The 14,765-nt window shown below is 37.0% G+C and overlaps 1 protein-coding gene across 1 annotated transcript; it reads left to right on the forward strand.

The window, feature by feature from the left end:
- On the forward strand, positions 1-4,478 carry LOC113228137. Its single transcript, XM_026461318.1, has 5 exons — positions 1-99; positions 360-464; positions 690-750; positions 2,609-2,702; positions 2,931-4,478. The coding sequence occupies exons 2-5, from the start codon at positions 383-385 to the stop codon at positions 3,510-3,512; spliced, it is 819 nt and encodes a 272-aa protein (XP_026317103.1). The 5' UTR covers positions 1-99; positions 360-382; the 3' UTR covers positions 3,513-4,478.
- The last annotated feature ends 10,287 nt before the right edge of the window (positions 4,479-14,765 follow it).

Genomic DNA, 14,765 nt, shown 5'->3' on the forward strand with positions numbered 1-14,765 from the left:
ATCCTGAACATATAAACGAGCAAAACAAATTGACACGAGAAGTGATTCCAGTTTTAAATTTACAATTCGAAGGTTTCACGGATTATTGGCAATACCTAGGTAAAGTTTTTCTTATATTATAACAGGCAGCCGCAACTTTCCATTTTACCCCTCTCTGAAAACAAACTTAGTGATCCGCTGTAGCGTCTGGCTACTTCGACGGGAAAAGGACGTGGAGTGTGTTTAGGTGGAAACAACAATTAACCAAAATCTAACGACGGTTGACTGGCCTTTTGAATTTCCAACTGCACCTGCTGCTCCATTTTAATTATGCAGGTTTCCAAGGTTCGTTTATTTCACCTATATAAACTTTATTGCAGAGGAGTTAGTGGGTTCAGAGCCAATGAGCCAGCTGATTGATGATGACATGCTGCTGTATGGCTCCAAGCCACACCACAGTCATGCTGCACAAGACACATTAACGGGTGACAGAACATTATATATAATTTCTATTTTAGTATTTTTTCTATTCACTACCCTAAGGCAGCCCAGTAGAAATTTCTGAAAGCAAGGGTTTTAATCTTAGGTACAGGATTCACTCGTCAAGGATGAATCTAATTTCATTTGAGAGTTGTATTCATGTTTCTTACAAATCAAAATTGTTGTATTTATACAGAAGGGAGCAACATTTGGTCCTTTTCAATTTACAGAAAAAACAAACGAAGTACTGGAGGAGTTAAAATGCAATCTGTGTGACAATATAATAAAAGCGTAAGTAACATTGAATATTTAATTAGCATGGTGTTGCTTCAACACAAAATGCAAATAATATATGTTAAATTATTCCCAAATGTCATTTTTACAGTTCTAATGTAACCAAGGGCTAGTTAGAGCAATTGTATAGTCACAAATTGATTTAAAAACCAACAAACAGTCAAATATACTGTATTTTACAGTCTGCAGCTTATCAACCTACTCATTGATGGATCTTATTCCTTAGTTCTGGAGGCAATATTCGAACAAAAGTGCTATATCTTGATGGCTGTGGCCCATGCATGCCCGGCCGAAAACCCGACTGTGGCCCATTGGCCACAAAAGCGCCCTTACGACTCAGGTTGAACTATTCCACCCAAACTGAGCAAATGCTCCAACACCTGCTACTTGTTTAAAATGTTATATCTCCACTGATACAATCGACGATTACGTCAACGTCAAGTTAAGGAAGACACATATCTACACATTTGATTCCTGTTGAAGTGGTATGGACATTGCTAGCGACAGCGTTTTGTTTTTCAAGTAATTTTATAATTATCAAGAAGTAATAAAGTAATTTTCAGGATAATGTCACTTGGAACCATGTTGCATACACATAACATGGCGTGGTGATTATTTGACTATTATTTATTTTGTTAGAAACATCTTTTTTTTGTAATAAATGTTGTGCTATCATAAATTGTATAGTGTTGTTCTTTACTTTAGATGGTAGTAAAACGAGATATAACTGAAGCACTGGTCACAGAAGCATATTTTGGAGTAAATAATATTTTTTCAATACTTCTGTGGTTAGAATAGGTTAATGATGTTTGCTGAGATTATAATGATGCTCTGGTATGGATAATGACGTTTTTTAATACTTTATATTAGGATTGATGAGAAAAACTACAAAATTATAATATAAATGATGATCTATTATTACTTATACTGTTATACATAAAATCTGAATAAAATATATATTTAGTTTCACTACAAAAAACAACAGGATAGAAAGGCCCTTTCTCTTCGTATCTTTCAGCGATTGTTTTACTTTTCTTCTTTTGTTTTTCGGTATGTAGCTCTCCGTTTTTCTTTCTCTTTTACAAGTAAATCAGGATAATTTTTTATTTCAGGATATTTTCGTTTCTGGCACAATCTTTGTTGGGGTGCACGTTGTTATTTGGTTTTCGCATTTGGCATTTTGCATCTATAACAAATGTTAATACGTGGATATAAAATTTTCAACGCGGGCGGGACTTGAACCTACGACCTTAGCATTCTGTGCATGCTATTAACCGATTGAGCTACCGCGTCTTTGAAAATATTTTATATTTGTGAAGATTTTACACTCATAGTGTTATTTTATGTATGTCGTGTGTACTTTTTAAATTAATTAAATGAAATATTTTAGTAACTGCGTCTTACGCAACAGTTAGCAAGAAATCTAATTACTTTTAATTTTCAAGGCTTTGACTTTACATAAACATATAACAAGTGGACACTTTTTGTCATGGTATTGGAGATTCACCTGACTACATTATTTAACATTGGTACATTGACATTTTGATTATTTGGATTATTTGGACTATATTAGGCCATGGTATAATTTCCACATAGAAAAAATATTTTTTAGAAAAACAAAAATCCAAACATTGCACAATTTGAAATTTCTGGACAAGTAGCTTATTCGGAACTTAAAGCTATAACTTTATTTTTATATGTAAAATTTGGGTTCACCAGGAAATTCTGTGAAATTAGATTAAACATAAGAAATGCTTACTTACAAAGTTGGTGTAACAAATGGTGTTTATTTTGATGTCCATGATAAGGCGTTGAAGCACTTGTATAATTATATAATATAACCGATTGTGTGTAGGCCGAAGGACGAGATCGAAGACGGACCAAAGCCCAAACATGAAGAGGGCGACCCTCTTTTGGCCAACTTTAACCCTGCGGGAACTACATCACAGGTAAAGTAGTTTCACAACTTACACATATTGTTACAGCAGTCTGATTTCAATTGAAGAATATTGTATATAAGAATTCGCGAATGAACAGATTTTTGCTGAATATTTACTAACACCTATGATGGTCTTATTGTAAGGTTAAGATTTCTCGCTTGAAACCTAAAATGTACGTTTTTGGGCACACAGATGACAACTTACTTATGAATTAATTATTATATTTTGTCCAACTAGTTATTAACTGTGCACGAGTGCTTGGACACAGGAGCGACGGAATCCGAAGAAGGCGAACCTCCCCAGAAGAGACCTGCATTCTCTCCATTCGAGCCCCTTCAAACACCGACTACCTTCACACTTGAAACTACACAAGCTTCCTCAGCTAAAGAGAATCAGATTTTACTTCAAATAAAGCCCCATAAAAGCAGAAATAAACGAAAGTTATATATACCAGTACCAAATAGACCTAAACAAATGCACGTACAAACGCATGTACAAACGTCTACACGACCCATCATACTGAGACGTACACCAAAAGATAAATCTTTACCATTAAATAGATCAACACAGCAAGGTCACAGTTCTGAGACTCTTGTGAGCACCCAGATACTCGCTGAAAAACGGATATGTAATTTAATAGTCAAAAACAGTAAAACATCAATCAGACCTAGTAATATAATAGTCCAAAACAATAGGACGCCAATTATACCAAGTCATGTAATCGTTCAAGACAATAGGACGCCAATTACACCAAGTCATGTAATCATTCAAGACAATCGGAGGCCGATTACGCCTGGTAATAATCGTCCAAGACGATAGGATGCCAATTAAACCAAGACTATAGTTGTCCCAAAATCAGTTCAATCAGTCATAATACAAACCAAATCAGAGCGCTTGCGAACAACGACACTGAATCCAAAATTAAGAATAGAAAAGCTTATTGTACATACATTCAATAAATATAAAAGTGGTAGACGGACACATAGTTGACAATAATAACTTCGTATGTTTCTCACAATCAATTGGGAAATGGGACTGCAGAATAAGTTCAAAAATTGTCCATAGTCTCCATGAAGCATCTACATGCAGAGATCTACAAGATTTTGTTAGTACTAGCGGAAGGAGGCTTCGATTAGTTTTGCTAATTGGCCATAAAAGCGCCACTTTGACAGTTGCCAACTTCACTAGAACACAACAAGGTTCGTCTCGGTATTCTTTGGGTTCAATTTGCAATTAGTATAGTGTGAAAATAGATTGATGTAAGGTATATAAAATAAGCATTCTATGAAATGTTGATGCGTATGAAAGAATAAAGCACACAGGCTATCTTAATACGGGATATTTTGATTTGTACCAACTATCAACTTCAATGCTGTGCCAATGCCAACGATCGAGGATACTTCAAAATGATCATATCATATCAAGAATTGTTGCGTAACACACAACTAGGGTTTCAAATAAATAATTAACTTAAGCACATGTGTTATGGAAATCGGAAACAACGACTGTATGTAGGTACATACTTCAAACACCCAGACCCGAGACTAGTTACAATTTGAATAGTCTGAACAAAACGCCTGACATGTGCAAGAAAATCCAGATTTTTTACTAACAAAATAAAATCTAAAATCTGTCTCACGCGGCAGAGATGGACAAGCAGGCCCAGGCAACAAAATTTTTATCGCAAATCGAGTTTGTATATTTTGTAGTTTTTATTCCGAGAATTGTAACCTTAAGCCGTAAAATCCCGACAAATCCGGACGGATGGTAACCCTAGACACAACCGACATTGACGTCCATCGCCATAGTTTGTTATTCTTACCGATCCGACACACCGGGTGAAATCTTAGAAAAGGCGCCGCCAATAGGCAAAAAGAATATTCGTATTCGTAGTTTATTGAGCACCATGGCGAGAATAAAAGTTAAGAACGTGTAACTAAATACAAACAAACATTAGTAGTCCGTCATGGAAAAAAGTCCGTTTTGAAAAAAAAAATATTTATCAGAAAATATAATATTTTTCTATTCTTTTCCAATATTTTTCCTTTCATTTTCCACATATGACGTTGACACCTGCCTAAACTTGAGGTTATTGAATGAAAACGATGGAGCCAACAAGACGTGGTGGTGGTGTGGTTGTTGGAGGTTTTCCGCTGTTGTGAAATAATTTTAAATCTCGTTTTTCTTTATGTGGCTTTTAGTTATACAAGTTTAATTATATTTAAGTATAATTCACGCTAAATAAAATTTCAAAGGATATTTGTAAAACGTAGAACATAATATTCCTTCCAAATTATATTTTTCCGATTTTTCGGGATTTTTTCCGAAAGAAGTTATCTAAAAATTATTATTTATGTCAACACTTGCCATTTAAGTGCCTCCGTGGCCGAACGGTTACCATTCCGAACTGCCATGCCGAGGTCCCGGGTTTGATTCCCGTGCCGGGAGAAATATTTGTATGGCCTACATTTTTATCTCTCGTGAGTTTGGGTGTAATTTGTGGTTGTGTCCATAGCAACCGCGACGGGGTTTCCTTAGTGTGGGGCTATGAGTGTGTGCGCGTTATTATTATTGTTCTATAACTGATTTATGCCTGCATGATGCCTGTAATAATGCAATAACGTCTTCATTGTGAGAAATTCTCATCCATCCAATATGGTGGACAATAGCGTAAACTCTCGCCTTGAGGAGTCCCGTGTCTGGGATATCCCTGTTTGGGTTGATATGTACGTACATTATATAAGTTTTCAAGCCTGAATTTTGTTTCTAAGAGTTATTATTAGACAATAAACAGTTATTTTAAAATATGTCGTTTTTTATTTAATAGTTCATGTTGATTTTTACTTATTTAAGTAAATAGTATTATCTCAGATAATATGATATTATGTATTATTAATACATACGACCGACTTTTCCACAACATTCTATGAACAGTTTTATGAACTATGTAATTTTCCCTAATAGTTTTATGACACATAAATTCACAAAATTTGAGTAGGTTAATAAAATATAGTCGCTGGAAAACGACAATGCTATAACACTCAAAAACTCAACTTTTCACTGGAGCCAAAACAAAAATTACAAAAACGAAAAAAATCATAACTCTGAAACGGTTCGAGTTTTTTGTGCCAAATTTAGCAAATAAACCTATAAAAAATAGGACTTCTTAACAATAAACTCGGATTTCAAAAAGTCCTCTTAATGACGATTATGTGTGTTATGACAATTTGATTTTCAGATTTTAACCCCAAAGAATGCTGTAACTTTAAGGTTAATTTGTATGAAGGTGCGACTAATGCCGTCAATTTACGGTTTCCAGAACTCTACTTGAGCATTGAGTAGAGTTCTGGATACGACTCTGATGGTCGTATTCCAGAACTCTATTCAATGCTCAAGTCAGGATTTGAGTATGGTTTAAAGCACTCGAAATAATACTCAAGTCCCTGCCATTAGGGTCGTATTTCCAGTGCTTGTGTTTCAATTGCAATCCTGACTTGAGCATTGAGTAGAGTTCTAGAATACGACTCTGAGGATCGTATTCGTTAGGATTTGAGTATGGTTTAAAGCACTTGATATCATACTCAAGTCCCTGCCATTAAGGTCGTATTTCCAGTGCTTGTGTTGCCAGTGCAATCCTGACTTGAGCATTGAGTAGAGTTCTAGAATACGACCCTCAGATTGTTTTGATCTATTAGCATAGCATTCATCGACAGAAAATTGTTTCTTTGTTCTCTTTTAGCTCACCTAGGCATTTTCTTCTTTTTTGTGACATTATTTGTGTTTTTGTATTTGTTAGCACGTGTAGAATATATTTTATACGTGTATCTATTTTATTATTAATTATCTCCTCCAGCGTCCGTTCAACTGGAACTTGTCGGTCAATACCCAGTCTAGTTATGCTGTAGCTTGGGATAATCGCTTCATATTTGGCTGGAGAAAGAACTGGGCGGTCAAGGAAAGCATTAGCATCACTGAAAGTTTTGAATTCGAGAAATATTCTATTTGTGCCAACACGTTTGATACCATCTTTGACAACATTTCTAACATTGTTCCTAAACAAAGAATGGTCAAATTTAATGGAGCGTAATGCGGTGCCAGAAGAGGGATCCGATACTGTTTTGCTCACATGTACAATGAACGGGGCAATATCTTGTGCCATGTACTTGTTTTTGTTGTTTAAGAATTTTGGGTTGGTGAATGTAAGTTGGGTAGACGGAACAGACTGTTAGGTATTGGTTTTTTTGGGGATTGGGATGATTCCACGTTTGTGGGGGCTCGTTTCCTACTTTGGATGATCTTATCTACTTCCATTGCCTCAGTCTGAGATTGCGAAAACATTCGAGGAGATGACTGAGCACGTGTCTCAGCATCGCCTCCCCTGGATCGGGAGAATCAGACATTTACAACAGAGGTTAAAAAGCTTTTACTTACCAATACAATTAACAACACTCATAAACAACTTAAATATACACTTAAAAGAAGTCAATAGAGGATATAAAATAAATAAATTAGCCAAAAAACACACTAATTCACAGAACACCTTGTAGCTAGCATTTAACCTAACAGCAGAGTCATTTCTATTACTTTTAAAGTATTTCATTATCAGTTTTGACGTTAGTAATAGTAAACCTTGCGTATATGTATACGCGTATAGGTAGGTAATAAAATAAAGTTCATTCTTATAGTATATTTATACATATAATAATATTATTTGCATAATTTCTATTGGTAGTTGAAAAACGTGTCCATTATTTTCGCACTCTCAGAGCGGAATGCCTGTATAACTGTAAAATTATTGTTTTAAAAATAGAACATAACATACGAGTATTCATGATAGTTACGAATTAATGAATGATTAAAAGAAATTAAAAAAACAAAACAAAAAGTGTCTAACGATTAGCAATATAAAAAAGAACGAATCTTGTGTGATGTAGTGGGCTGGATTTATATTTTTCAGATGAGATGTTTAGTTTTTAAATACGATACATGGCAGACCGGCAGCGCACTGCGTCTTCGAGACATTTCCACCACAGAAATCGAAATTTATTTAAATTATTCCCTCCAAAAACAATACATGCGCAGTAAATGTAGTACTACATGTGTAATTGGCGAAACCGATTTCTGGGACACAAAGTGCGTCTGATGGTAAGCTACACGCCTGCCCATAACAGTTGCAGTGCCACTGAGCTTTAAATCGCAAAGATCTGAGGGGCATTGCCACTGCGCCCATGACCCTGAGACATAAGTTGACAAGTCCCATGTGCCCGTACCTAATATCCCCAGCACCCTTACCCTTCAAAACCGGGACACAGTAATGCTGACATTACTGCTTGGTGGCAGAAATAGGTAAGGTGGCAGGTACTTCCCTGGACAAACTCTTTCACAGGGAGCTCTATTGCTACTAAACTTAAAACTTACTTGGACGCTAATAATAATAACGCTCACAATCAACATAACCCCGCACTAGGGAAACCCTGTGTCGCGGGTGCCATGGACACACACATAGACAACCACAAATTACACCCAAACTCACGAGAGAAATAAATGTAGGCCATACAAATATTTCTCCCGGCCCGGGAATCGAACCTGGGACCTCTGCGTGGCAGTCCGGCATGGTAACCGTTCGGCCACAGAGGCAGTTAATGTACTTGTAAGTTGCAAACCGAAATCCAAGTGGACTCCTGTACGATGTAACTCGTACGAGCGCACTCGTATTTCGTCTTGGGGATACCTTACCTTACTTAAGTACCGTCGCCTTTCGTATTGTAAAAATATAAGATAACAAGAGGCCCAATTTGACAATTAAGGAAGACGTGTGTAACTTCGAATGCAGTCAACAAACAATTTTTGCCGGGTTAAATACATAATTTTAGCGAGGCATTTTATGAGTAGAAGGCACCTTCGAACATTTTTTTTTACATAATCTGTGTAATAGTTATACACCTATTATTTGGTTATACTCATCCACAATAAGCACGATCAAAAAGTTTATAATTGTGTCAGAATTCCCATTTTTAATAATAATAATAATAATATTTTTGTTCGATTTTTGTTTCAATAATAATGTTAAACTAGTAGTGTATTTCCACAAAAAAATATGAATATCATGTTAGTGTAGTTATTAGAAGTGAAGACTTTTTGAAAACACTGACTTAATTAACTTTTTCATTTTTTTTATTTAATAAATCTATTTTAGCATGTAAATTTAGATACATTATATAGAATACGATTTAAACATATATTACCAAAATGTTAGAGGCCTCAGAACCAAAACAGAAAATTTGTATCTCGCTGTACTTTCAAACTATTATGATATATTAGTGTTGACTGAATCTTGGCTTAATGATACGGTCTTTGATAGGGAGTGTTTTGACTATCGATATGATGTCTTTAGAAGAGATAGGTATACCACACACAGTAAAAAGAGGGATGGTGGAGGGGTCATAATAGCCGTTCTTAAAAAACATAAAGCCTCTCGAAAGATGGAGTTTCAGTCTCACAATGAAGATATATGGATCTTGTTGAAAATTTCAAATAAAAATTTCGCCATCTGTGCTGCTTATGTGCCTCCTCCACCTTCAACTGCTGGTCTGGAATCGCTACTTGACAACATCTCAAATATTATCCATAATGGGTTGCCTCGTGACACATCCACTCTAGTGCTGGGCGATTTTAATCTTGGTAATATTGGATGGTCCAACGACCCCGACACTAATGGCATTTTTCTTTCCTCGTTACCAACAGACTGCTGCATTAGTAATATATTTATTGATTCATTAGCATACAATAACCTATTTCAATGCAACCCGGTATGCAATGTGGGTAATAGAATCTTAGATCTTGTCCTGTCAAACTCACCTGAAAGTGTTGTTGTGAGCGAGCCTGACCAGCCTCTTGTGGGTATTGATCCATATCATCCACCATTGCTTGTGAGTTGGAAAGTGTTATCATCAAAAAATATGAAGCCTAAACGTTCTTCATATTTGAACTTTTTGGCATGCGACTACAATTCCATACGCAATGAGCTCCTTAATGTTGATTGGTCACAATTATGTAGTGCGGCACTGGGCGTTGACGAGACAGTTGATCTGTTTTACGGCATACTATTTCGGACGATCCATAAACATACTCCATCCAGTTATACCCGTGACAATAAATATCCGGTATGGTATTCCAGACCTTTGATCAAGGCGTTAAAAGAAAAAGCAAAATATCACAATAAATTCAACAAATATTGCAATCCAGTAGACCAAGTAACTTACGGAATGCTGAGAGAGAGATGTGACATTATGATAAGGGAATGTTATAAAAATTTCAAAAAAAAAGCTTTGGATCACTTACATCTAAATCCGAAATATTTCTGGAAGTTTTCAAAACATCGTAAATCCAATGCGTCCACCATACCTCACAAGATGTTCCTGGGTAACTCCTCTGTCGTGGGTGGTCAAGCTATATGTAACCTTTTTTCAAAACATTTTCAATCGATTTATTGTACTCACAATCGACCAGAGTTAAATAAGTGTAAAATCAGTGCATACCGACACAGTCTTTCTCTCAGTAATATTGTAGTTTCGGAGGATGAAGTATTCAAGTATCTTAAATGTCTTGATGTTGACAAAGGGCCAGGACCCGATTTGATACCGTCACTCTTCCTCAGAAGCTGTGCTGAAGTTCTATACAAACCACTTTGCATTATCTATAATAAGTCCTTGCAATGTGGTGTTTTCCCAGCTAAATGGAAAATAGCTCACATCACGCCTATTCACAAATCAGGTTGTTTAGATGACATAGCAAACTATAGACCAATTTCAATTTTATCGACCATTGGCAAGATTTTGGAATCTCTTATACAAAAAAAAATTTACTCTCATGTCAAAGCCTTGATTGATACCAACCAGCACGGATTTATGCCACATAAATCAACCTCATCAAACTTGGTTGCGTTTGTATCAGATTTATCGAATGTTTTGGATGGGGGCGGTGAAGTGCATTCAATTTATACCGATTTCAAAAAGGCGTTTGACCTGGTACATCACGATATACTTCTGTACAAGATGGAACAGATGGGTATTCATGGATCGCTACTAAGATGGTGTGAATCTTATGTACGTAACAGATCTCAGTTGGTTGCGGTTTACGGCTTTAGATCAGAATTGAATTTGGTGCCATCCGGGGTGCCACAGGGCTCTCATTTGGGGCCACTTTTCTTCCTCATGTTCATTAATGACATTGCTTTTTTGTTGTGTTCGAAGTTTAAAATGTATGCTGACGATTTAAAGCTATACAGAGCTATCAACTCGCTTAATGACGCCCTGCTGCTTCAAGAAGATCTTAACAGATTGTATCGATGGTGCTATGATAACTGTATGGTTCTAAATACAAGTAAATGCTATCACATCAAATTTACCAGACGTCAAAAACCTTTAATAATTACTTATTTTATCAACAATACACTCTTAACGGAAATTACCAGTATTCGGGATTTGGGTGTTGTCATGGACGCCACCCTAAGTTTTCGAAATCATTTCGACTCAATTATAAGTAAAGCTTCAAGGTTAACCGGGTTTGTGTCCAGACAAATGAAAATTTTTAATGAACCAGCAATTTCTATCTTAATTTACAACAGTTTAATACGTAGCATTTTAGAATACTGCTCCACTGTCTGGAACCCAGGTTACCAAGTCCATTCAGATAGAATTGAACGTGTACAAAAACGATTCCTCTATCATCTAACATATAACAATTTTAAATGTAAACAGTTACTTTCATACGAGTCTCGTCTCTCTTACTTTAATATGTCCTCACTGCATAAACGCCGAAAATCGCTCGACTTGATGTTTCTATTCAAAGTTATTCATGGTATCATTGATGCACCTGATATACTCGAAAGCCTGTATATATCAGTACCTCGTCCCGGAAGCCGCCTAATCAATCGCAAAACTTTCTCATTTCCTACTTGTAGGACCAACCTCGGTCAACACAGTCCAGTGTATCGCATGTGCTCTTGCTATAATGGTGTTAGATTTGATTTTGACATATTCTCCGGTTCTGTGGCCTCTGCTAGAAACTCTATTAGAAAGTGTATTGGGTAGTGGCTTTTGGTTATCTCATTCTTATTTATAACACTAGATACGTAAATTTATTGTATAACACTGGATATGTAAATTTTGACTCACTTATAGTTTTGTAAAGCACTTTATATACGAAACACTGTGTTCACATCAAGAAGGACACACTCTTCTCGCCATATTATAATGTTATCTCATCTGCTATGCTTTATTTAAGAGTTGTATCCAGTTTTGTGAACCGAATAAAAAAAAAAATTAAAAAAAAAAAAGTTAGTAAAAACAAACACGATATTCACTTCACTTTTTATTTTTATGGCTCCATCATTATGAGAAATGATGATTTTGCCAATGTCACGGTTGAAAGAAAAAAAACCAAACAAAAAAAAATAGGCTGAGCTTATAATAGGACATTAACCGGTGTTGATGAGTTGGTCCACGGGAGTACTGAGTTGAGAATCTAAAACAAAAGACAACACAAACATGTATTTATAAATATATGTTATTTAAGTGGATAAATTTACATAGAGTAACAATATGGGGGGAGAACACTAAAGTTAAGAGGTTATTTATGTTAATGGGGCGGGGGAATTTTGGAGGAAGTAAGTTATAAAGTGGAACAGCAATATTAGGGCAATTGAAAAAAATGTGTTCCAAGGTACCGTCTTCTAAGCCGCACTCGCACAGAGAGTGATCTCGGACTCTGATTTTACGCAAAAATACAGGGGTGCAAACATGGCCTAAGCGCAAACGTATAATGGGTGGAAGTGATATTTTTAGGCAAATCGCGACGTTTAAAAAAACCAGGATTTAGTGGGTAGATTTGGTTGGAGGTTACCATAGTGTCTACCAACAGTTTGTCGTGATCCCTGCCATAGGTCCGACCAGGAGGCTAGCATTTGGGGTTTGGTCATGGCGAGCAGATCTCTGGGAAAGCACTTGTGATATTTGCATACGCCAATTCCTGTTGCATCCCTTGCAAAGGCGTCTACTGCTTCGTTGCCACTGATCCCACTGTGACCGGGAATCCAGGCCAGAGTTACCTCAATTCCCGCACAGTGACATCGATACAGAGTTAGTTAATTTGGAGGGTGATAGAGAAATTGTCTTTGGAATGAAACGGTAGCTTAACAATGTCTTGGAGGCAGCTTAATGAGTCTGAGAAAACCAAACATTTATTAATTTTATGGGACTCAATATATAAAATGGCTTCAAGTATTGCGATAGCCTCTCCAGAAAAGACCGAATTCAGATGGGGGATTTAAAACTGAGTACGACATCGAACTTGGGGACCCAAACCGCGGCTCCCAAGTCGCCATGTTCGTGTAATTGTGAAGCGTTGGTAAAAACAGTAGTCCAGTCATGTCATTCTCTGTCAACTATATCGTTGAAGACTGGATTTGCTCCAGGGGTACCTTTTATGATGCCAAAACTAAGATAGACTGTTGGCGGAACGTTAAACATTTAAAATCAGTTTCAAACAACGAGTTCATATAATTTTGGGAAATAGGGAAGGGGAAATTGGAAATTTTGTTAAAACTGTTGATAAGAAGGGGAGGTTTCTTGTGTGACCAATAATTGGAGGAAGGGATAATCTCCGACAAGGATTGCAATACGGGAATCAAAGGGTGAGAAGAAAATTGAAAGATCTTGAAAAGGAATTTATTAGCACGGAATTGTCTACGTAGATGTAGAGGGGGCTCCAAATATTCGACTTGAAGAGCGTTTGTTGGCGAGGATTTCATGGCACCTGTGATTATTATCTGGCATCTTGCTTGGATTCTGTCCATCTTAGCCAAGGCTATCTTGTTGCATGGTTCCAGAAGGAAGCCGCCATAATCAAAATGACTTCTGATGATTGCGTTCTACAGGAGCTTTTGGTTATACGGATGTGATGTGATAGGACATTTATGCTTTTTTCAGCTTTTTGACAAATATAGTTCAGGTGATGGATGCCAGATAATTTAAGTCCAAAATAATGCCTAAAAATTTTACTTTTCCCCTCAGTTCTGTTTTCCCCATTAACATGTATTTCAGTTTCAGGAAGGCGTCTCTTGCGGGAAAAAACGACAACTGTGCTTTTGGTAGCTGAAAGCGAGAGGCCGTGATCGGTAAGCCAAGAGTCTAGGTAAAAAAGGGCAGAGTTGAGGCGACTTTCAGTATCTGAGAAAGATTTGGAATAACCGTACAGGGCGATATCGTCTGCATATTGCAAGATTTTGCAGAAGCAATTGACTGAAGTGTCGAGGTCAGACGTGTACAAGCTGTAAAGGAGAGGGCTAAGAACGGAACCTTGAGGCAAGCCATTCCAGACCATACGGGCGGGGGTTGTGGAACAGTTAACACGAACTGCGATAGAGCGGCCCATAAACATGTTGCAGATGACATTGATCATCTTCACAGGAATACTCAGATTGAGCATCTTCTGCCTGAGTAGTGGAAGTTCACATTATCATAAGCGGATGTTATGTCTAAGAACACACCTATGACGTGTTTTCCCTCGGAGAGGGCTAATCGAACATCTGATGCAAAAATGCTTAGGCTGTCCATAGTGCCCATGCCTTTTTGGGAAGCCAAACTGGCTTCTGGATAACAATCCCTTGCTCTCCACTATCCATTCCAGACGGTTTTTTATTAGGTGTTCCGTGATTTTAGCTAAAACAGATGATAGGGCGATAGGTCGATACGAGTTTGCATTAGATGGATCTTTCCCAGGTTTTAAGATTGGAATGATAATTGGGGTTTTCCATGATATAGGGACTATGCCAGATTCAAAAATTGTGTTTATAATATTCAAAAAGAAAATTTTGGTGGGTTTAGAGGACCTGATAAAAAACGAATAGGGAATGCCGTCCGCACCCGGCGCCGAATCCCTTAAATGGTCCAAAGCACAGCTTAGTTCTTCAAAAGAGAAGGTGTCATCCCAACTGTCAGAAGTTGACAAGGAGAGGTTTATGGTGGCAGGTGCTTCTGAAGGAACAAAAGGGGGAAAAATTTTGTAATAAAA

This window comes from Hyposmocoma kahamanoa, unplaced genomic scaffold (genome assembly GCF_003589595.1).
Source record: "Hyposmocoma kahamanoa isolate Upper Pololo Valley unplaced genomic scaffold, ASM358959v1 224, whole genome shotgun sequence".
NCBI lineage: Eukaryota > Metazoa > Arthropoda > Insecta > Lepidoptera > Cosmopterigidae > Hyposmocoma > Hyposmocoma kahamanoa.

What these genes read in the sequence shown, in the direction of transcription:
- LOC113228137 (XM_026461318.1), top strand. Translation starts at nt 383, where the DNA reads ATGAGCCAGCTGATTGATGATGACATGCTGCTGTATGGCTCCAAGCCA. An exon ending in TGTGACAATATAATAAAAGC is followed by an intron (nt 751 to 2,608) that starts GTAAGTAACATT and finishes GATTGTGTGTAG; the next exon opens with GCCGAAGGACGAGATCGAAG. An exon ending in CTGCGGGAACTACATCACAG is followed by an intron (nt 2,703 to 2,930) that starts GTAAAGTAGTTT and finishes TTGTCCAACTAG; the next exon opens with TTATTAACTGTGCACGAGTG.